At 44.4% G+C, this 25660-nt stretch overlaps 1 protein-coding gene across 3 annotated transcripts in view; it reads right to left on the reverse strand.

Moving 5' to 3' along the window:
- Positions 1–25660, reverse strand: part of cemip (cell migration inducing hyaluronidase 1) — a 216620-nt gene that overhangs the window by 92072 nt on the left and 98888 nt on the right. For all 3 annotated transcript variants that reach the window (XM_086025001.1, XM_086025000.1, XM_086025002.1), the window contains 3 exons: positions 17178–17248; positions 16892–16987; positions 7545–7666 (listed from right to left, as the gene is read on the reverse strand). In XM_086025001.1, coding sequence (XP_085881127.1) covers positions 7545–7666; positions 16892–16987; positions 17178–17248 — 289 coding nt within the window. The remainder of the gene's footprint in view (positions 1–7544; positions 7667–16891; positions 16988–17177; positions 17249–25660) is intronic.

Genomic DNA, 25660 nt, shown 5'->3' on the forward strand with positions numbered 1-25660 from the left:
TCCAAGTCTCTGTCAGGCAGAGGAAATCCAAGATGTTGGAAAGAAATAGCTCCCTCAGGATAAACAATTTGTCCGTCAACGACCGGACTGCGTTAGTCCACGCTATCCTTGTGGGAGCATCAGCAGCAGCAGATGCGCATGTCACCTCCGATTGGCGGGCCCGGGGAAGCTCCTTGACAAGTTGGCGATTCACACTGCATCGGGTGGCGCTTGGTAGGCGGAATTCCTCGGCACAGCCGACGACGGGTATCAGGCAGCCAGCAGCGGGGTCTCGGGCGAGGCACAGCGGTACAGTACGTCCGTGCGTCCAGGAGCGAGCAGGGGACGAAGCGTGCACCAGCTCCCTTTTTAGCCTCGCTAGCTTGCCACCATGTTTGCCTCGGCGCCGTTTTGCCGCGGTGGTAGCGGCGGGAGATGGAATAGGTCCGCCGCGATGTCAGCAGGCAACGTCTCTTTCCAGTTGCGCTCAATCGCACCCGAACTTCCAACGCCGCATCCAAAGTCCAATAAAGTTTGGCGATCATACAGAAGCAGAGCGTTTGTGAATGAAGCACCAATCAGCCAAAACAGTAAAATGAGCCGAATTGTCAAGAAGCTCGCCAAAGACACAGGCGCACTTTCTGCCATCTTGACAAGAAAAAAAAAGGTAACGATAGAGATTATCCCAAGATATGACGATACAGCGATTATCGATATATTGGTCAGGAAATCAATCCACGATAATATACGATACTACAATTCAAAATTTATGTTTTTCAAAGAAAACCTTTTTTGTACCATGACTGAAACACAATATTAAATTCAAGTGCAATTTTTTTATAAACAAATACATGGCTTCCTTATAGAGACCATTTATTATTGCAACAGTTCTGCAAACAAAATGACTTAACTCATTCTATCCCAATGACATATTTATATGTCAGTTCACAGTGGGTCAGAAAAACTGTGAAATTTGTTATGTAATATTGCTGTAAAATGCAAATCTACTGCATAGCCTCTACCTGCAGATTTTAAAGGGAAAAAGAAAATCAAAGAATAACTTTAATGTCTGATTTGAGTTCCCAATGGCTGATAAAATGCACAGCGGTGGCAGTAAAAGACAGTGTGTCCCTTGATGTCCAGCCACCGCAGGTAAGACCCACTCGTTCTTATGACTCGAGTGCATTCAATATCTGAAGGCCGGTCTCTTCCTACAAAGTTGTAATTGTTTTTTCAGTGAAACGTTTTCGACATTATTTCGTAGTGTGGCTCTAGAGTGCGCTTCATGTAGCAAAAACCACCATTCTAGACTACACTATATGGGCGGAGATCCTTGCAAATATAAACACAGATGCTGTGCATGATTGACTTTGTTCCAGGAGAATTAAAAGGGAGTTTTGTTTGCAGTAGAGAACCCACGCTAGTCTGGCCAGGATGCAAATCTAACAGTCGTTGGGTGACTTTTTGACTTGCGACTGGTGCTGTGTAATTACGCTGTAAGAGTCTGTGCATATTCTGCGTGTTTCAAGTGCACCTTATTTTTTTTGTGAGACAGTTCTTGCATATAGAAAATTCCTTCGCCAGCTTAGTTCCATCCGTACTACTGTAAAGTCCGAAATGCAGCCACACCTTCTGTATGATGCAAGCCATGCTCTCTCCAATTGTTTGTTTGTCTTCTTCGCCTGACGACTTCTGCCCACTTCCCCGTCACTCCTCTGCGACACGCCCCTAGTGGACCGCCAAGTAATTGCCCAATAAGCAATGAACAATAAAGAGTCTTTACAGCGGCCGTATATTAATTTAAAATATCAATACTTGTCAGAGGGGTATCGATAATCGATCGGAAGACAAAACATTGTGATGTATCACCATATTGAGATTTTGTCACACTCCTATTTGTTACACAATAAAAACTGCTGTAACTTGACCCAGATGATCCTATCTTCTAGTTTATTCTGCAATGTTTTTTAAAATGTCTCAGTAGCGTCCCCCAACAAATTAAAAAAACTATGTGTTTGCAAATACGTTCAAATGTGTACTAACTCTAACCTAACACGCAAGTAACTGAAACATTCAACCCGCTGCTCCCAGCCCTCCCAAACACACAACGGGGTACAGCTGCAGCAAAAACACAGGGACAGGAATTGTTCTGGAACACAATTGCAACTTGTCAACATTTTAATGTTTTAAAACATAGATAGCTAGATAGATAGCTAGATAGATGAATAGATTAATGGGGGAGCTAGACAGATTTCTGATAGGGTTATAGCACCCTGTAGCCCCCGTGTAGCGCCGTACATGTTGGAGACTTATCAAAACAGCACATCTGAGAGAGAAACTACATGTAAGCTGTTTATTTCCTCATTCTCTGTTAAGTGGCATCGAGATGTAAATTGTGACATTTTCAAAGGTTGAAGTGTCGAGATGTCCACATAAATTGCTGTTTTTGGACAATATGTACAATGATTTGGATGGACAAATTATGTCCTGTTCCTCTGCTGAGTCGCAAAAAGACATGGGAAGAGGAAGGGGGGCATGGCTGTACAGCTGACGAGAAAGGGGCTTTTTGAGAGTACTTAGGTATTTACTGATTTCTCTAAAACAAATTGCTAAAATTTAAAATGCAAGCTAATATAACTTTCCTGATTGAACTATATATCAAAAGACTTTTTGAATGAGAAATGGGCCATCCCGGCTGTATGATGTCTTCAAGAAACATCAGCAGTTTTTTCTAGTCTTTGCTAGCTACTTGCGAACAAATAATGTGATTTAAAGTTGAAATACATAGTTCATAATCCATTTAATTGACTCTTACCAGATGGAAATTAATCAAGGAAAAGAGCTAATGCTTCACTTGTGCAAAGCCGAGCCCTCGTTCTCATGCTGTCTGCCATTTTGTTTGTAGCATCAAAACTGCCTGAGTCAAAGAGATGATTTTGGCAGATGGTGTTTTTTTTAATTCTAAAAAGTGTTGTGATTGGCCAATGACAAAGGGAGAAAGGCAGGATGATATAGCAGTTGAAGGATTGTAAAGTTGTGCAGATATCAAAAAATGACTTCATCAATTATGCTATGTGGCCGACGATGAGTTCCCATATCCATCAATACAGTTCTAGTTCAGTTCTTCATTAAAATCATTTTGAAAAGGTTCCAACTAAAGTATTTAGTTGTAATTTTGAAAGCAGCTACATTGTCTCCTAAAAATTCTGCTCATTTGTTAATGAATAAATGTTTCATATATTTTATTTTTTCCCTCTACTTTCCTTCGTTGGGGTGTTGCCAACATTGCTAAACATTGGAAAAAACACTTCAGAATATTTCTGTTGAGGCTCAGTACAGTACACAAATTTACCCAAAAATTTACAACCTGCCAAGGGACTATAATCTGTCATATTTATACAGTATGTAAATGTTCCATTAATATACACTGGCCCCTTTTTAAATGAATGAATGTATGTATGTATGTGTGTGTGTGTGTGTGTGTGTGTGTGTGTATAATATATATATATATATATATATATATATATATATATATATATATATATATATATATATATATATATATATATATATATATATATATATATATATGAGCAGTGTTGTTTTGTGTACGCCCCTTTTTTTCATGACGATAACGGGATTATGACGAGTCAAACGTGGCTCTTTGATGACGAAAACATGACGTGACGTACATGAATTTTTGGTGACGAGACAGGACGAAATTGTTAGCGTGTGGTCCGTCAGACGTTCAAAATTTATGAGATCCCTTCCTATTGTACATTGTAATCTGTCTTTCAAAAAATTGCAGTGCCGGTGCAACCTATCCTCGTTTGGGCACGCCCACTGCCGGGACAGCACGCTGGGCGCACGCAGGATGCACACACCGTCACAACAAAACACTAAAAGGTCTACGGTCATTCGTCTCGGCTCACGCACACTGACACGCTTTCCTTTGACGGACCATGGCGACAGTGACAGCAAATGGGCTTGGTGGTCAGAAACGAAGGAAAGATATGGACATACTTTCTGTACAACCCAACAAATAGAACAACACAATGCATTGTAGACAGTGGTAACGGTGAATGTGGCCACAAACTAGGTGGAAAGAATGACAAATCTCAAGCGACATCAGAGGTCTCACCACGCTGATATTGTGTCCCAACACGTCCTGTTAACATACTGTATACATTTACTTGCACTCTGTTATTCAACAGTCTGCTTGTGATCAATTTCATTGTGCTTAAAGTTTACCACTTAACTCGTGGCGCAAATGGGCTGAGTTAAGGCATAAGTTATTTTGGTTGAGCTAACGTCAAGGCTAACGTCAATTCCATCGCTTGTTGTGTGTCAAGTCAAATATAAAAGTAGATTAAGGCAGTGGTTCCCAACCATTTTTCAACCACGGACCACTTGGTCCGTTCCGTGTTGGTGTGTGTGTGTGTGTGTGTGTGTACAATAATAAATGCGAATCCACAGGTTTTTTTTTATTTTACCAATATTGAATGACTTTTTAGCCTTAGCAATGCGGTTAGCCACCAATGTACTTACATTTTTTGATGAATCAGTTAAAAAATGTATGCCTGTATGTATGGAACGTATGTACGAAACCTTGTACGCCTATTTTTAACTAAAGCGGACTAAAACCTTTTTGAATTTTCGTCGACTGAAACTCGACTTAAACTATCACTAATAGGAATGACTAAATGTGACGAAAACTAATAAGCATTTTCGTCCATAAGACTAAGACTAAGACTTAAATCAAAAATGCCTGCCAAAAACAACACTGGTCATGCCTGAGATCAAGCGACCGCCACATTTGTTGTTCAACTGTGTGTCGGCGTTGTTCGACCTCCGTGCGGTAGTTGCAGGGAACACTTCAAACATGCTGTAACGAATTGAGTTATCTGTGTTGTGGTCGAATTTGTGTTTTGCCGAGTTGTGTTGTTTCAGAGGCTAATGAATGCATCGCGCGGCTCGCTAGATGGGAGGGCGTGCGGGCGAGAGAGGAGGAATGGAGGACGAAGGAGAGGGAGCCGTGACACTTTGTTAACTTAACGGTTGTAGTACTGTATTGGCGTCGGCTGCGACCCACAGCGATTGGACTAATAAAATGCGTTAATTAAACTACGTCTGACGGCGTGTTCTTGGAAGACGCTACAATGCTAACATATGTAAGACGGCACCATGCCGATACAGTTACCGGGGGTAGAAAAAAGAAACACGCTCAACACCAACAACTTATCCCCGCTACTTTTAAGCAGCATAAGTGAAAGCAAACAGAGCAAAAGATATGAGTAATTACTGAAGCAATCGGCATATACGTACATAGCACCATCAATTAGTCTAGGAGCCGGGTTTCAAACGTCACTTAGTCTCAGGCGTTGACCTTTTTTTTCCCCCCATCAGACATATTCGTCGTATGACTGCATGCACTGAACCGTGAACCCCGTACCGAGACGGTTTGGGAAGAGTACAAAAACCTAATATATATATATATATATATATATATATATATATATATATATATATGTAAATAAAGTCCATCTTTTGATCGGATCGTGATGTATTCAATAGGTTGAAAAAATGTGTAAATCATTGTACAGTGGAGCCCCTGCATACTCACTTATTCACACTTTTTTTTCACAATTTTTTTTTTCAGTATTTTGTTGTTGTTTTTTTAGTTCTTATTCCCTCCTCCTTTTCGTACAAAATGCATATTGGAGGGTTTTGGTTTTTTTTTTCAATTATTATTTTGGTTTACAATAATGTATTGTTTCCCCCCCCCCAACTAATTTTAATGGGCGTGAATTATACATGGATTTTAACTATTCGCGGGCTGGCCCAGCCAGTCCATATTCCCCGCGAATAGCGGAGGTCTAGTGTATTTATTTACATTTAACACAGCATCACAAATTTGTTGGAATAGGTGTTTGTGTACTTCTCAATATTTTCCCCTAATACAAACTTAACAACAACAATAATAATAACTTGTATTTGCAGTACCTAGTGCATTTCAGGGATGCTAAGCAATATTAATGAGGAAAACAGGACATACAGTATGCAGCGGGGAACAGTATTACTGCTATATACTGTATGTGTTAAGACTTTTGAATTAATGGACAGATTTATTACTTCATTTATTTGATATTCCTTTTTATCCGGGTCTGTTAATGTCCGAGGTGTTGTGTACGCATGCGCGGTGCAAAGGTTACAAATACCAGCTGACTGTCATTTGGCATTTCATCTCAACTGTCAATCAGGAGCACACAGCCCGTTGGTATGTGGTCATCTACTAACACAGATTCTCATGCCATTTTTGTTATTTATATACCTATCATTAGCGTCTATTATTATGTGTCCGCACCAGCACTCAAAATTACTTAAGATTAAACGGGGAGTTTATGTAGTTTGCGAGTTGCGGACGATCAAGCACGGAGACGCATCGAGGCACTCACGCGATCGATTGTGGCAATATCATACCTGTCAACTTGTAAGTTTTCCCCGTATTTTATACGTTTTTTGATCATTTCAAATTGTATACACCGTATAACAATTTTTGTATGGGAAAAAAAAATCATTTTTTGTAAAACTGATCTCGTCTTGACCATTTCGGCTCTAATCCAGAGCGTCCGTTCGCGATTCCGACTGCAGACTTCGGCCGACTTGCACGAGCAAAGTTCCTTCCGCCCCCGAAAACCCCCACCCCACACGTTGAGCGAAAAACACTGTGTAAGATTCTATATAGAAATATCCGTTCTGTATTCCCCACCTCTCCCGTGAGCGATAAATACTCTGTAAGAGTATATATAGATACTGTGTAAGATTATATACAGAAATGTACGGGCAAATTACATTATTATTTTGTAAGATTCAGCACAGCCTGTGGTTGCCAGGTATGCAATATGAGTGATTGATATTTTATTTTTGCACTGTGGTGTATTGGACGTTGCAACTGCTGCAGTGTCTTTGTTTAAGTCTGTGTGGAAGCGATTTTGTGGGCAGCGCATTTATTTGGTCACCGGTGACTGGGAGCAGGGACACATTGTGCGCATGAGCCAGTGGCGCTACACTTTATGGGTAATGTAGTCAATTATAGTTAGTAATGATGTTGAATACGTTTTGTGAGCAAAAATGAAATAAAGACGATATGTGCTATACATTTCAAAACTAATTAACACTAGTTATAAATATGTATATAATGCTCAATTGTTTATAATGTAATGTATTAGTGCTATATGTGTAATTCATTGGAAGGTAACCATCATAGTGAAATCTTGTTAATCTGTTTTGTTTCAGGTTTATGACCTGTGGTTTATTGTTCAATAAACAAAACAAACACGAGTTGTGATCGGTGTGCGCTTCTGATGAGCCCATTTGGAGGGCAAAACTCAAAAATATCCGAACAGTATGCTTTGGTGAATGGGTGATTGGTGAATTGTTTTTTTTTTTTTTTTAAATGATCAAAAAGAAGCACTTTCATGTAATTTTAATGGTCCCTCTATTTCGGATTGCAGTATCCAATAACTATATTGTACATGCATACAGTATACATGTATGTGATTTACCTGAATGTCCAGCGGACTGTTACACAGACGGTCTGGATAGGCCTCACGCAGATCCGTCAACTTCTCCCAGTCACCAGATCCCCTTTCATCATCCCTGTCAAACCATTCTGTCCACTCAGTCTCTGTGGGACACACACAAAGTAGGATTGACTGTCAGATTTATGTCAAATTCTTGACTTGCAACATCCATTTACGAGTATGCCATCTTAAAGTGACACTTGGATGACCTTAACATTGGCACTTAAATAATAGCTTTGCATGTAAAAATGACATCAGTACAAAAAAAAAAGACTTTGTAGTGATTTAAGAGACTTTTTTGGGATTAAATTTAAGACAAATGGCACGCCCCCTTTTGTAGCTCGGCTTGTTAATTTTTTCGGTCTCAGCAGTCTACGCCACAGGAGGGAGGCAAGCGTGGTAATATTGCTCGCTTTGTCAGTTCTGTTTAAAACGGTCCGATCGCCACCAAAATGCAAATGCACATTACTACTCTTGTCCACTTCAACTTGTGAAAGTATAAAAGTGTTCTGCTCAATCGTTTGGATTTATTGACTTCAAACGTGAGCTAATCATGATCACCTCCACAAAATCAAAAATATTAATTTAGCTACGATAAACTCGTGTCAACTCTCAGGAGGCAGACGGCGGCTGGGAACAAGCAACAGGCACGCATGGATCTTTATCCCTCCCCAGCTAATAGTAGGATAACAGCAAGGCTAATAGCAACAACTAGCTTCAGGCCGTTAAAACAAAAGGCGTTAGCACAACACCATTAGCTCCTTACTGTCTGTCCAGCCTGCGTCGATCTTCATGTCGCAGGGTTGCCTCCCAAGCAGTCGCGTGCGTTGTCCCAACACCGCTTGCAGCTGCCAGCTTTGGCGTGAGAGTGAGCTAAAACCTCCTCGAACACTGGGGCTGTCTTGAACGTGTACATCATCGCGGACCGCATGTGCTTTCAGCCGAGTGTGGCCACATTGGAACATACCGTTTCGGCTGTTAACGTTCCAAATTGGACGGCGTGTTGTAGGTCGAACTGGGGCCATTCCTCATCCAAATAAATGTGCACATCTACTCATTCCCACTTCAGTCTCTGTAAATATCCTGACTGGTGTTTAAGGCCTCGCCCGTCCCAACCGTAATCAGCAAAGAAGCAGTGTGTGCTCCTCCCAGCATAAATCTATGTAGCTCTGCTCACTTCCACATTTCCTCATTCTCATATAAATCAGCCATGGAGAGGTTAATCCTTTTGATATGTTGACGTGGGCATTAGTAGGGATTAGGGATGTGCGTGACTAGTTGTTTTAACCGTTTAACCGTCTACGATTTATTAAACGTTTAGTATTTTACTATTCGGTTAAACGCTGCAATATCACGCATCTTGTTCCTCATTACTCTCTGCCTCTGTAAAGAAGCCAAGCACAAAGAGAGAGAATTGCTCCTCTACATGCACACATAGTAGGGGGCGGCGACACTAAGTTTGGGGAAGAAAAGAGATGTCGAAGCTCCCACGAAAACCAACGTCACCGCCTGGCAGTATTTTGATGCAGCAGATGACAACAAGGTCGTCTGTAGGCTTTTTAAGCATAAACTCGCTTACAACTACTCTCCCGGAGCGATGAGAAACCACATGTGCGGCGCGCAGCCTCGTCTCCTGCCGCAAGCTGGGTAGCAACAATAGCACGTTAGCTCGCCCCCAGTCGCGCTCAGCTCCTCGTCATGGCCGGCAAGCGTGGGCAGCGGCGGTGGCGACTCTGGGCGGGGAGTGCCCTTCCCACAGATCTCCACATCTGCAGTGGCCGCTGGGACACCGCGGTGGCAGCAGTCGCCCTTCGCGGGGTCGGTAATCCGGGCCGGCCCGGCCGGCTCATTAAGCCGACGCTGATGCAGCTCATGACCCGAAGTCAGAATCGGCTAAATACGTCTAATTGCAATATTGAGCCAACAAGTTCAACACACAAATGCACATATCTAGCTAATATTTAGCTTATATCATGCGTAGCAGCAGCTACTGTACATACAGATACATCAGGTACCATATGATTACATAAATTGCTTGGATTAGATAGACTTTCCTTGCTTTCCCTTAAAATGCAGCGTTGTTTGTCATATATATTTTCTTTCTAAAGCAAGTCAAGGTTAGCCAATCAATTGGTGTTCAGTAGCATGCTTTCAGTAACAGCTGCATTATTGTATTGTCTTGAACTTCTCAAAAATAAAGCTCTTGTGAAAAATAATACAAAAACATTTATTAAAATAAATATTAAATATAGAATTTAAATTAACAAACTGTCCTGAATGTTTGGGTTAAAATAGCCCCTACTGTAAATACACAAAACATTTGCATTTTCAACTTTGAATTCAATATGTATTAAATTTCAAGTTTTCTTGCTTATAGACTAGTCGACTAGTCGCAAATAAAATATGAGACTAGTCGGCGGGCAAATTAGTCAAAATTCCCATCCCTAGTAGGGATGTCCACATAAATTGTGGTGCCAATTGATCACCGTTTTTGGACGTTATAAGTAATGAAAGTACAATGATTTCCAATGGAGTTTGTAATCAGTCCCCCCAGTGACTCCGACCGAACATGAATAGAGGGGTGGGGGGCGCGGCCTTTTTTCTCATTAAAAAGAGGCGTTATTCATGGAGTCAATTATTTCCTAATTCCTCCCAAATTTATTGATAAAATAGAAAATGACAACTCAAATGACACATTTTCCTGATCAAAAAATATATAAAATTAACTTGTTAGTGAAAACATGGCCATCCCGACCCAACCATCCCTTTAAATACTGTATTCACAGGAAATTTGTGCATCAGAATAACAGCAGAGCTGGGATTTTTTTGTGGTATTTGTGGTGTGCCAACAATTTTCTTTGCTGAAATATGCTTTGTCATGTAAAACAGGCATAGGTTTGGTAAGCTTTAGCTTCATTCTACGCCTTTTCGATGGGCTTGATTTCTTGAAGAACTATGTATTGACTGTTCTGTTCTCTTTTATTGAAGCTGTTTGAATAAAATAACCAGCCAACCACCTGTCCCTTTCATATGGTACACACATAAGTGGACTCTTGCAATGTCCGAAGTGTGCATTAACACAACTGATGTGGGTTGCCCTATAATATAATTAGACGGAGGGTGATGTCATTGTCAAACGATCTTTAGCAACATTTGGCATCGACAGTACGTTTTAGGTGTTAAACGTCTCGCTGTGGTTGCTTCCAGCTGAGTTATACCTCTGATAGGAGGTGGCAGGCAAATTCCACCCATCCCAAATTGGTCTTTTACACACAGGACATCAATCTGGAAAAAGCCAGCTTCCAGCCGGCTGCTTAGATGGCTGGTGTGAAAGAGGCCATTGAAGGACCCTTTCCCCCCATTACTTTTTCAGACTCGCTGTTATGAGATTAATATTTGGCTGTGGGCTGCATTTTAAGACTTAATCAGAGTCAGCCTACACATGAATCTTTAAACATACAGTATGTGATTCAGCCACTACTTTGATGCACACATATTGAACTTTGTGTGCCTGGAGAAGTGGTTTCATAAAGTTGCAATCAGATGAAAGATGAGAAGCATCTAATTAGAATCAGATATGAACCGTTTGTAAAAGCAAAGTCGATAACAGCAGCATTGCACTCGGGCAGACTATTGATGAGAACGTAACGCTGTGATGATAACACAATCGCTGATTAATTACAGTCAAGGAAAATGTGAAAGAATCCAAGCGAGATGATTAAACGAGTATGAAATTTTGCCTGCGTTGCATCTAATATCACATATACAGTGGTACCTCGCTATTTCACGGTTCGGTGATTGCTGCTTCACTCTATTGCAGGGTTCGGATTTGTGACCATAACTTGATTTTGCATGTTTTTCACAGATTTTAATCTTTTTCAAGGATATAATTTTTTCATAAAAATGATGTACAGTAATCTGTGTTTACAGTGCATTTCAGTAAAACATTGACATCAAAAAATTACAGTGGTTGGGAACCCGCAATGTGAATGCCAATAAAAACCTGTTTACCAAGACAAAATGATACAGACCATTGAAGTGGCCAATAGCAGCATGGGTTGTGTTCCTCATGCTGACGAGCTCATTAAGTGAAGTGTCCCTTCCATAAATTAGTGGCCATGAACCCAGCTTCCATTTTCTCAGCAGCCCACAGGTTACTTTGCTTGTGACTTTGATGATGAAATAATGAAATAAGCAACTGACTAAATTAAGTTAATTACATACTCGAAGATGTTTATTTACTTTTACCACTGCAACGTATGTAGACTAGTAGACAACTCAATGTTTTGTATGCTGCAGAATTGGCAGCTTCTCACTGCCTGAGCTATGAAGGAGCTGCACAGAAGGACATCGTGGCCACGTAGCTGCAGAAACACTTCATGAGACTCCATGAGATTAGTTTTTTTTTTACACTGCTGATAAATACAGAAATAAACCTGCCACTGAACCTTTGACATAACCAAAATATTGAACATGACAAAAGGTGCTTATATTTCACTGTGTCAACTGCATTTGAGTTTGACAAAAGAAAGAGCATTAATTCATTCATTCATTATCCATACCGCTTATCCTCACAAGGGTCGCGGGCGTGCTGGAGCCTATCCCAGCTGTCTTTGGGCAGTAGGCAGGGGACACCCTGAATTGGTTGCCAGCCAATCGCAGGGCACACAGAGACAAACATCCGCACTCACAATCACACCTAGGGGCAATTTAGACAGTCCAATCAACTTACCATGCATGTTTTTGGAATGTGGGAGGAAACCGGAGTACCCGGAGGAAACCCACGCAGGCACGGGGAGAACATGCAAACTCCACACAGGGAGGCCGGAGCCAGGATCGAACACACAACCTCTGAACTGTGAGGCGGACGTGCTAACCAGTCGACCACCGTGCCGCCCAAAAGAAAGAGCAATTAAGTAAAATAAAGTGCATTTATTGAATGATTGAAATAAATTCAACATTACATTTCACTACAGCACTGCAGCACTGTCACTTAGAGTATTTTTTCCTCTGTACTATGTACAGGCCGAAATGAGTGTTCCTCATATTTTTTATGTAGATGTAGGTTGGTGTGTATACACATGTGTATATACACGTTACTGCGTATATCTACATAGGTTTGATTCTAAATGTTTGCCGTCAATGTTATACATTAATGGCCACATTATGCCGCCGCCCCTGTGTGACCTATATCTTTGCTACTGTAACAACGAAAATTTCCCCACTGTGGGATCAATAAAGGCATTCTTATCTTATCTTATCTTATTAATTACAGAAAGCCTTGTTTCTACCCCGCAAAGATTCTCTCCCACACATGGTATTATTTTTCTTGATGCTATACAGTGCTGGTTTCATATTAATTTGTAAACAATTTAAAAATGACTTCTTCTGGGTGGCACTGATTGATTTAAAGAAGGAAACTGCAAGCTTCTGAGAAAAAACTCATCCAAAGTTTCCGCCATTTCATGATCAAGTCAACGGTTGAGTACATAAAGTGTAAGTATAGAATCGTATTTGTTTTTTCTGCTATTTTTTTAATTAAATTATTAACAAGTGTTTAAAAGGGTGGGAATCAATCAATCAATCACATTTATTTATATAGCACTTTTCATACAATGAAATGCAACTCAAAGTGCTGTGCAATAAAAATGTCCAAAACACATAAAAGGAAGACCCGCTCCCGCCCTCCCTCCCAACAAACCCAAAGACATATATCCGCCAGTACATCAGCACTCACACATACACGCACACACAAAGCACACAACCTGATAAACTGTGTTAAAAAAGACATGACAGGGCACAAAGAAACCATATGAGGAAAGGGTACCTAAGGGGGGCTCATTCACGCTGAGGGGATCACCGAGACCAGATTAGCCGGGGAGACCCCACACCTAGTGTAGAGGCCCCCGGTCACCTGGACCTAATGAGCCCCTGCAGTGACTCCCCCCGCGGGAAGGGCAGCTATCCCCCCAAGGCGGAGGCCCCCAATGAGGAAACACTGGAGCTAAAAGCTAACAACAGAAAACAAAACTAAAAGACAAAACAGTTATATAATCTAAGAACTAAAATACTAAACTAACTAAAAGTTCAGATTGTGGGCGGCACGGTGGTCGACTGGTTAGCACGTCCGCCTCACAGTTCAGAGGTCGTGGGTTCGATCCCGGCTCTGGCCTCCCTGTGTGGAGTTTGCGTGTTCTCCCCGTGCCTGTGTGGGTTTTCTCCGGGTACTCTGGTTTCCTCCCACATTCCAAAAACATGCATGGTAAGTTGATTGGACTCTCTAAATTGCCCCTAGGTGTGATTGTGAGTGCGGATGTTTGTCTTTGTGTGCCCTGCGATTGGCTGGCAACCAATTCAGGGTGTCCCCTGCCTACTGCCCAAAGACAGCTGGGATAGACTCCAGCACGCCCCGCGACCCTTGTGAGGATAAGCGGTATCGATAATGGATGGATGGATGGATTTAAAAGCCAAACTATAAAGGTAAGTCGTGAGCTTCCTCTTAAAAACATCAACAGTCTCTGCGGACTAGAGGTGGGCAATCTTGCTTTCACGATGTGTAATTTTACATTATCGAGTATTAATACTGTCTCAAAGCATAACGACTCGAGTCAGTCGACAGCCGCAAAGCATGAGGAAATGCTGAAAGCCAGGGTGCATTGACTGCAGAGGAGGAGGAAGTGATAATCATTCGCCGAATCAGGGGGCAGGACCCGGTCACGTGACTCTGTCCGCACTGCAGCGGAGCTGTTTCAAATATGGAGTGTCGAGCGGTGATTCATAGCTAGGCGCGAGTCCATGTCATCTGTCGTCTGTAAATTGTTTGGGGTTGACAAGACTGACGTCGGTGGGAGTACCAAAATGGTCACCGTGAAGAGCAATTCTGTTGCACCACGAGCCAAATAGATTACAAGGAAAACTTGGCGACCGCGCAAGCACGCTAAACAAAAGACTAAACACACACTCAGAAAACAGTCGCCAAGGGGAAGCATATAAAGATTAAAAAGTATTGGGCCTAAAATTGAACCTTGGGGAACCCCACATTTAATTTCATGGGTTCTGGAGGAACAAGTATCCATACTTACAAAAAGGTCAGTCTGTGAGATAGGAATAAAACCAGTTAAAAACAGTACCAAAGATGCCCACTAGGTTTTTAAGTCTATTTAATAAAATTTGGTGATATACTGTATCAAAAGCAGCACTTAGATCCAGTAGCACCAAGACTGTGAGTTTTCTCACGTCTGCAGTGCACCTAATATCATTTAAAATCCTTCAAAGAGCAGTCTCCGTACTGCGGGTCATCCTAAAACCAGGTTGATATTTCTCTAAAATGTTATTTGTGTTTAAAAAATGATTTAACTGGAGAAACACCAGTTTTTCTAAAATCTTACTTAAAAATGGTAAGTTGAATACAGGTCTGTAATTATTAAAAACGCTGGGGTCAGAGTTCTTCTTCAGAAGGGAATTCACCGCCGTTTTAAAGGCGGTGGGGAATACATCCGTCTGGAGAGAGCAATTGACTATATTTAAAATTTGTTCCTCGAAGAATCCATAAAATGTCTTAAAAAGAAATGTGGGAATTGGATCCAAAAGGCAGGTTGTTGGATTTACCTGGGAGAAAACTCGATCAAGTGTCCTTGCATCAACCAGGGCAAAACTTTCCAGTGTTTCCTCTTGTAAATATGATTGTCCAGGTTTATTTAAACTTGAGTTGTGACGGGCTAAAAGACTGGATCTTATGTCATCGATTTTACTCCTGAAGTGGTAGGCAAAGTCCTCACACGGAGCGTCTGTTGGTCTCTGTGGGGACTTGTTAAAAAAGAGAAATCTGGGGTTGTTTTTATTAACTGTAACGAAGTTTGAGAAATAGGAAGATCTTGCCCGTTTGACTGTTTTATTGTAGGATTTTAGTTGTTCACATAATATTTCGTAGTGTACTGTAAGTTTACTTTTTCTCTACCTCTCTGCACTTCTGCATTTTCATTTTGATATTCTGATTGAATTATTTCTCCACGGGGGTACAGCCTTTGTTTTTGTCGTTTTTATTAAAAGTGGAGTTACTGAGTCCTAGGATGATTTCAAATTCTGGTTAAAATTATCATCAATAAAATCACAGGGTGCAGGTAAAATGTCGGCAGGAGTGCTCTTTAAAATCTCAATAAAATTTGCAGCTACCTCAGAAGATAGATAGCGTTTCCTCACTGTTCTCATCAGGGATGCCAGATGGTTAAAACTGGCGATGTTAAAATACACAAAGTAATGGTCTGACACAGCCAGGTCAACAACAGAGGATACACTAGCGGACAGGCCATAGGTTATGACCAAATCCAGGGTGTGTCCGCTGTTGTGAGTCGGCTGCGGGACGTGCTGTTTAAAATCCAAGCAGTTTAAAAGGTTTGAAAATTATCTGGAGAGCCGGTACGAGATATCGTCAACGTGTACATTAAAATTGCCGGTTGTAAGTGGAATATAAAATGGATAAGAATTCTGAAAATTCTGTCATAAAAGAAGTGGTGTGATGGGGAGATCTATAAACAGTAATGCAGAGAATAGGAGAACTGCTAAAAGCAAAGGACTATAAATATATAAACTATAAATAGCTGCTAAAAATGATCTCCTTTGACATAAGAGTATTAACAAAAATTGATGTAGTCCCGCCTCCTCTTTTCCCATCCCTGGTAGAAAATAAAAAGCTAAAATTCGGTGGGCAAGCCTCGGTGAGAGCAACTCAAGCATATGTACCAAGCCATGTCTCAAATAAAAGAATACCTTGTAAATTATTGTCTAAAATCAGGTCGTTTAAGATAAAAGTTTTGTTTAAAAGGGAGCGCACGTTCAGCATGTTTTCTACTACTGTATTCCCTTGACTGTTTATGTACTCTGTTTGGCTTGAACTTCAAGGGACTAGCAACCATCCAGCACCAGAAACCTGTTTAGAGTGCCTTTCATTACTCGCATAACATATCAGACGACAGCGAGACCAGCGTACCGAGTCTGTAGCTTTCCAACGCAATATCTCTGTTGTAACAATGCTGTGAACATACTTCCTGCGTTCATTCTTTCATATTTAACCTAAAGCAATTATAACAATAGACATTAAGAAGGATGCTGTGAATATACACTTTGGCTTTTTGACATAACTGATTTTTCTAAGACGCAGCGTATACCGAACCAAACCGAAAATCGTGACCACAAAATCGAGATACGAAGCCAACCATTAGTGAATTGAAAAGCCAATCAAAACATCTGTGGAAACTACATGCTAGGATTGCGCTGAACTGTGCATCCAGGTCTGAATAGCATTAATTTAGTGAAAAGGTGTGAAGAGGTACCTTGCACCCACTGGCTGCTGGCTGTTACGGTGAAATGCTCTGCATAGCTCAACTGAAAAACACAAGAGCTCCGGGCTTCTGAGGAGGCTTTGGTCCCTTTTAACAAACACACAAATATGCAAAATACGTTAGTCTTATAAAAGTAAAATTTTTTGTCTTTTCCAGGGTTTTCTGCCCAAGCACAATTTTGGTTGTCTGACACAATAACATGCAATGACTTTTTTTTTCCCCCCTGTGAATGCCGGAGCGGAACAGGCTGAATAGAGAGCATATGTTGAATTGCTACCTTGATAGAGAGCATGATCTTCTACAGCAGAAGATGGGTTTCCTTTCACAACTATAAAAGACCATGGATGTCTGTGGACAAAAAGGACATAAAAAAACGAGCTGTAAAAAAATACAAAAAATAAAAATACAGGGACAGACAGAACAAATCATATTTTGGTAGAAATATAAAAAAGACTCACGCTCACACACATGCACGCACCCCCACACGCCCCCCCCCCCACACAGTCACCTTAATTAAATGAGCTATTTCAGTGTTTCAGTTCAAGAAAAGCTCTGTGCATAACTACGTCCGTATATGTGGTTCCATGAATGTGTCTCCCAATATATACAGTATACTGAAGTACATAATAAGTTTGTGTAAATAGAAATAGGAGGTACAATTCCTTGAAAAGTGCAAGTGCTCAGTAATTTTAAAAAAGGGGAAAAAAATCAATGAATAAGATGCATTGGTTGTAATATTTTACAAGCTTAACTTTTATTGAAGGCTATGCTCTTGGAAACAGGGTTTGTGAAAAATAAATAAAACCTACAGAATACTTTATTGTGTGAAGGAGAAGGCCATCACACATGTTATTCTGAATCTTTATTATTGTATGAAGGCGATCCTATAGTTTATTATTATTATTATTCCACTTTTTAACGCATTTTTTAGTGTGTGACTCCTTCCACATTTTTCACCCGATTCTCTTCATTCAAGTTTCAAAACATTCAGAAAATTCATGCCTTCCGGGGTAGCATTTTTTTTTTTCGTCCCTCAAATTTACCGTTTCCCCAATTTTTTCCACTTTATACCCCCAAAAAAACATTCATTTCCAATAGGACTTTCAACATTTCCCAATTCCACCATTCCAAAATTAAAATTCACAAGATTCAACTCATTCAACTCACATTGGTAAAGCTTTTCAACACACGCACAATTCCTACTTCCCAAAAATTCAACTTATTCACCCATAAAAAAAACATAAAATTCCACCACTCATTCCCATTGCCATATTCAACAATTCATATTTACATCATTCCAGTTTCAACAAATTCAAGTTATTCAACACATTCACCTAACATTTAGCTTTTCAACACCCCCAAAATTCCTACTTTCCACACATTCACTCATTCACACTTAAAAAGCCCACAAAAATTCAACTATTCACCATTCATTTCAATTGGAAATTTAACTTTTCACATTTACACCTTCCCAATTTCCACAAATTTAGGTCATTCAACTCATTCAACTCACATTCAGACTTTCAACACCCCTAAAATCCCTACTTCCCACATATTCAACTCATTCACCCTAAAAAAAAGCCACACAATTTCACCATTCATTTCCAGTGGACCGGTGTTATTGCCCCTTGGTCTCCCCAGTGCGGCTGCCATCTTGGGCAGGGACATTAGATAGACTGGGGATACTCACCCCAAGGTCTCCCAAGTGCGGTGGCCATCTTGAACAGGGACATTAGACAGACTGGGGATACTCACCCCGAGGTCTCCCCAGTGTGGTGGCCATCTTGGTCAGGGACATTAGCTAGACTGGGAATATTCACCCCGAGGTCTCCCCAGTGCGCCGGCCATCTTGGACAGGGACATTAGCTAGACTGGGGATACTCACCCCGAGGTCTCCCCAGTGCGTCGGCCATCATGAACAGGGACATTAGCCAGACTGGGGATACTCACCCCGAGGTCTCCCCCAGTGTGGCGGCCATCTTGGACAGGGACATTAGCCAGAATAGGGATACTCGCCTCGAGGTCTCCCCGGTGTGGCGGCCATCTTGGACAGGGACATTAGCCAGACTGGGGATACGAGGTCTCCCCGGTGCGGCGGCCATCTTGGACAGGGACATTAGCCAGACTGTGGATACTCGCCCCGAGGTCTCCCCAGTGCGGCGGCCATCTTGGACAGGGACATTAGCTAGACTGGGGATACTCACCCCGAGGTCTCCACAGAGCGGCATCCATCTTGGGGATACTCACCCCGAGGTCTCCACAGAGCAGCATCCATCTTGGACAGGGACATTAGCTAGACTGGGGATACTCACCCCGAGGTCTCCCCAGTGCGGCGGTCATCTTGGACAGGGACATTAGCCAGACTGGGAATACTCGCCCCGAGGTCTCCCCAGTGCGTCGGCCATCTTGAACAGGGACATTAGCCAGACTGCTGGGGATATTGACCCCGAGGTCTCACCAGTGCGGCGACCATCTTGGGCAGGGACATTAGCTAGACTGGGAATATTCACCCCGAGGTCTCCCCAGTGCGGTGTCCATCTTGGACAGGGAAATTAGCTAGACTGGGGATACTCGCCCCGAGGTCTCCTCAGTGCGGCGACCATCTTGGACAGGGTCATTAGCCAGACTGGGGATACTCACACCGAGGTCTCCCCAGTGCGTCGGCCATCTTGAACAGGGACATTAGCCAGACTGCTGGGCATATTGACCCAGAGGTCTCCCCAGTGCGGCGGAATCTCTTGAACAGGGACATTAGCCAGACTGGGGATATTCACCCCGAGGTCTACCCAGAGCGGCGGCCATCTTTGGCAGGGACATTAGCTAGACTGGGGATACTCACCCCGAGGTCTCCCCAGTGCGGCGGCCCTCTTGAACAGGGACATTAGCCAGACTGGGGATACTCATCCCGAGGTCTCCCCAGTGCGGCGGCCATCTTGGGCAGGGACATTAGCCAGACTGCTGGGCATATTGACCCAGAGGTCTCCCCAGTGCGGCGGAATCTCTTGAACAGGGACATTAGCCAGACTGGGGATATTCACCCCGAGGTCTACCCAGAGCGGCGGCCATCTTTGGCAGGGACATTAGCTAGACTGGGGATACTCACCCCGAGGTCTCCCCAGTGCGGCGGCCCTCTTGAACAGGGACATTAGCCAGACTGGGGATACTCATCCCGAGGTCTCCCCAGTGCGGCGGCCATCTTGGGCAGGGACATTAGCGAGACTGGGGATACTCACCCCGAGGTCTCCCCAGTGCGGCGGCCATCTTGGACAGGGACATTAGCCAGACTGGGGATACTCACCCAGAGGTCTTCCCAGTGCGGCGGCCATCTTGGACAGGGACATTGGCCAGACTGGGGATACTCACCCCGAGGTCTCCCCAGTGCGGCGGTCATCTTGGACAGGGACATTAGCCAGACTGGGGGTACTCGCCCCGAGGTCTCCCCAGTGCGTCGGCCATCTTGAACAGGGACATTAGCCAGACTGGGGATACTCACCCCGAGGTCTCCCCAGTGCATCGGCCATCTTGAACCGGGACATTAGCCAGACTGCTGGGGATATTGACCTAGAGGTCTCCCCAGTGCGGCGACCATCTTGGGCAGGGACATTAGCTAGACTGGGAATATTCACCCCGAGGTCTCCCCAGTGCGGCGGCCATTTTGTAAAGGGACATTAGCCAGACTGGGCATACTCGCCCCGAGGTCTCCCCAGTGCGGCGGACATCTTGGACAGAGACATTAGCTAGACTGGGGATACTCACCCGAAGTCTCCCCAGTGCGTCAGCCATCTTGAACAGGGACATTAGCCAGACTGCGGACACTCACCCCGAGGTCTCCCCAGTGCGGTGGCCATGTTGGGCAGGGACATTAGCTAGACTGGGGATACTCACCCCAAGGTCTACCCATTGCGGCGGCCATCTAGGACAGGGACATTAGCTAGACTGGGGATATTGACCCCGAGATCTCCCTGGTGCGGCGGCATAAACGTTTCCGGCGCCGCGCGAGTGGCAGCCCGCTACAGTAGCTCCGGCTCATCTGTGAGCCTTTTCGTGTGTTTTTGTTCTTTAATATTACTCTACCTCATACCTTTTTCGTATAATTGATAGTCGTAACTTGCGTAGAAATGGACACCCAAACTGCGGTATTCTTGTTGCTGCTGATGGCTATTTTTTGCGCGATCGTGTCCGGCGACTTGGTTCGGAGCCGAGCCCCCATTGTTTACAGCTGGAATCAGCTGTTAGCACTCCGTGCTAACCATGCACCGGCTCCCGGGGCGAGACCCGATATCCCCCGTGAGCTGAGGAGGAAGAGACGGGGATCTCGTGCGGGGGTTAAACGCCGGGAAAGGAGGAGACGATACCATCCCGTCCTCCCGTCTGTTATCATGGGGAATGTTAGATCGCTCCCCAACAAGATGGACGAGCTAGCGGCGCTTACCCGGCACGAGAGGGACTTCCGGGAGGCTAGCCTGATGCTATTCACGGAGTCGTGGCTAAAAACGCTAACGCCGAACGCGGTCGTAGAATTGGACGGCTTCCAAATCATACGCGCGGACAGGACGCTGGAGAGTGGAAATAGGAAAGGAGGAGGGCTGGCTGTGTTTGTGAACGATAGATGGTGTAATCCTGGGCACATCACGATTAAGGAGCAGCTTTGCAGCAGGTATATTGAGCTGCTAGCTGTTGGCATGAGGCCATTCTACATCCCGCGAGAGTTTAGTCATGTGATCGCCGTGACCGTCTACGTCCCACCAGCTGCCAGCAGCGACACAGCCTGTGATGTTTTGACTGCAGCAGTGAGCAGGCTACAAACACAGCACCCAAATGCCCTGGTATTCATCTCTGGTGACTTCAATCATGCCTCCCCTTCGTCCTCTCTGCCTTCATTCACACAGTATGTCACCTGCCACACCAGAGACAATAAAACACTGGACCTTTTCTATGCCAACACCAAGGAGGCATACACATCACTGCCCCTCCCCCCGCTGGGCAAAGCTGATCACAACCTGGTGGCTCTCCAGTCTGTGTACAAACCTATGGTCCGCAGGCAGCCAGCTGTGACCCGCACGGTTCAGAGATGGTCTGGAGAGGCCGAGGAGGCCTTAAAGGACTGCTTCAGCACAACTGTGTGGGAAGTATTCAGCGATGCTCACGGGGAAGACATTAGTAGTCTAACGGACACTGTTACAGACTATATAAATTTCTGCATGGAGAACACCATACGCACCAGGACAGTAAGGTGTTTCTCCAACAACAAACCCTGGATCACACCAGACATAAAAGCTCTCCTGAAGGAGAAGAGGAGGGCTTTTGCGTCAGGCAACATAGAGGAGCGGAGGACTGTGCAGCGCCAGCTGAGGAGGAGGATCAGAGAGGGGAAAAGGTCCTACAGGAAGAGGATGGAGGAGCAGCTGCTGCAGAATAACGCCAGGGGAGTCTGGAGGGGCCTGAAGACCATCTCAGGCCACGGACAACCCAAGACCCGGACTGGGGGGGACCTGCAGTGGGCAAATGAGCTGAATCTCTTTTTCAATAGGTTCGATCAGATGCCTGCCTCCACTCAGTCTCTCCTGCTGCAGCCTCCACCTACTCCTCCTGCTGGGTGTGTCACCCCCTCCCCTCTTTTCTCCACAGTCTCCAGCTCCCAGCTACACCAGATAGCCACCACTCCCTCCTGTCCAGCCTTGGCCTTCACAACATCTCAGGTGAGGAACCAGCTGAAGAAGATGAAGGCGAGGAAGGCAGCAGGTCCAGATGGCATCAGCCCCCAGCTCCTCAAATCCTGCGCAGACCAGCTGTGTGGAATTGTCCAGCACATGTTCAACCTGAGCCTGAAGCTGGGCAGGGTCCCCCAGCTATGGAAAACATCCTGCCTGGTCCCGGTGCCAAAGACCCCCCACCCGAAGGAGCTCAACAGCTTCAGACCAGTGGCGCTGACGTCTCACCTGATGAAGACCCTGGAGAGACTGGTACTTGTCCACCTGCGCCCCCTGGTGAGCTCCTCAATGGACCCACTCCAGTTCGCATATCAGCCTGGCATCAGTGTGGATGATGCCATCATCTACCTCCTCCACACTTCACTCTCCCACCTGGAGAAGGCGGGGAGCACTGTGAGGATCATGTTCTTTGATTTCTCCAGTGCTTTCAACACCATCCAGCCTACCCTACTGGGAGACAAGCTGGAGCGGGCGGGGGTGGGGCACCACCTCACCACATGGATCCAGGACTACCTCACAAACCGGCCACAGTATGTGAGGACACAGGACTGTGTGTCTGATGTGCTCCTCTGCAGCACGGGGGCCCCACAGGGAACTGTCTTGGCTCCCTTCCTGTTTACCCTCTACACCTCGGACTTCAACTACAACACCCCTACCTGTCACCTGCAGAAGTTCTCTGACGACTCTGCGATTGTCGGCCTCATCACAGGCGGAGATGATCGGGAGTACAGAGAACTTACTCAGGGTTTTGTGGACTGGTGCCAGCAGAACCGCCTCCTGGTCAATACGGGGAAATCCAAAGAAATGGTGGGGGATTTCGGTAGGCGCCAGCACTCTTCACCTGCACCAGTGAATATCCGGGGAACAGATGTTGAGAGAGTCTCAACTTACAAGTACCTGGGTGTTCATCTGAACAATAAACTGGACTGGTGCGACAACACAGACGCCCTCTATAGGAAGAGTCAGAGCAGACTCTTCCTACTCAGGAGACTGAGGTCTTTTGGGGTTCAGGGGACACTCCTCAGGAACTTTTATGACTCGGTGGTTGCATCGGTCATCTTCCAGGGAATTGGCACCTGGGCAGGCGGCGTCTCGGCCCGGGACAAGAAGCGGCTGGACAAACTGGTCAAGAGGGCCGGCTCTGTCCTGGGCTGCTCCCTGGACTCTGTGGTCTCGGTGGGGGACAGGAGGATGTTGGTCAAGCTGTCATCAATGCTGGGCAACCCGGACCACCCCCTCCAGGGCACCCTAACAGCACTCCACAGCTCCTTCAGTGACAGACTGTTACACCCTCGCTGTGCAAAGGAGAGATTCCGCCGTTCCTTCTTGCCTGCTGCTGTCAGACTCTTTAACAAGAACATTGTGTAGTCTCTACAAACTGGCGGACATTAGTGCAATTGTGCAGTCCTGCACCTGAGCTCATATCGTGCAATACCCAATATTCCCCACTACTGTAATACCGTGCAATACTCAACATTCCCCACTACTGTTAGTCTAGTTTTATTTTTATCCAATGCTGTTCCTTACATTTCACTACAGCACTGCAGCACTGTCACTTACTTAGAGTATTTTTTCCTCTGTACTATGTACAGGCTGAAATGAGTGTTCCTCATATTTTTTATGTAGATGTAGGTTGGTGTGTATATACATGTGTATATACACATGTTACTGCGTATATCTACATAGGTTTGATCCTAAATGTTTGTCGTCAATGTTATACATTAATGGCCACATTATGCCGCCGCCCCTGTGTGACCTATATATTTGCTACTGTAACAATTAAAATTTCCCCACTGTGGGATCAATAAAGGCATTCTTATCTTATCTTCTTATCTTGGGCAGGGACATTAGCTAGACTGGGGATACTCACCCCGAGGTATCCCCAGTGCGGCGGCCATCTTGGGCAGGGACATTAGCTAGACTGGGGATACTCACCCCGGGGTCTTCCTTAATGGGGCGGATATATTGGGGGAGGACCCAAAGTCAACTGGAAGTGACCCAAATGACCCGGAAATGAACCGGAAGTGACCCAAATGACCCGAAAATAAGAATAAGAATAAGAATAAGAATGCCTTTATTGATCCCACAGTGGGGAAATTTTCATTGTTACAGTAGCAAAGATATAGGTCACACAGGGGCGGCGGCATAATGTGGCCATTAATGTATAACATTGACGGCAAACATTTAGAATCAAACCTATGTAGATATACCCAGTAACATGTGTATATACACACCAACATACATCTACATAAAAAATATGAGGAACACTCATTTCGGCCTGTACATAGTACAGAGGAAAAAATACTCTAAGTGACAGTGCTGCAGTGCTGTAGTGAAATGTAAGGAACAGCATTGGATAAAAATAAAACTAGACTAACAGTAGTGGGGAATGTTGAGTATTGCACGGTATTACAGTAGTGGGGAATATTGGGTATTGCACGATACGAGCTCAGGTGCAGGACTGCACAATTGCACTAATGACCGCCAGTTTGTAGAGACTACACAATGTTCTTGTTAAAGAGTCTGACAGCAGCAGGCAAGAAGGAACGGCGGAATCTCTCCTTTGCACAGCGAGGGTGTAACAGTCTGTCACTGAAGGTGCTGTGGATGAACCGGAAATGACCCAAATTACCCGGAAATTAACTGAAAATTACCCAAATGACCCGGAAATGAACAGGGAGTGACCAGAATGACCTGAAAATGAACCGGAAGTCAACCAAATGACCCGAAAATGAACCGGAAGTGACCCAGAAATCACCCTAATGACCTGGAAGTGGCCCTGCGATTGGCTGGCAACCAGTTCAGGGTGTCCCCCGCCTACTGCCCAAAGACAGCTGGGATAGGCTCCAGCACGCCCGCGACCCTTGTGAGGATAAGCGGTATGGATAATGAAAGAATGAATGACCTGGAAGTGACCTGGAAGTGACCCGGAAGTTAAGTGTTGCCTTACCTCCTCTTTTCTTGCTCCCCTTTTGAGTTTTTTTGTCCTCAGTCCAGGCCATTGTACATCATTCGAGATCATTCAACTTCATTCAACTACATTCCACTT

The sequence above is a fragment of the Filicampus tigris genome, chromosome 3 (assembly GCF_054856515.1).
Source record: "Filicampus tigris isolate MCC_2025a chromosome 3, RoL_Ftig_1.0, whole genome shotgun sequence".
Lineage (NCBI taxonomy): Eukaryota > Metazoa > Chordata > Actinopteri > Syngnathiformes > Syngnathidae > Filicampus > Filicampus tigris.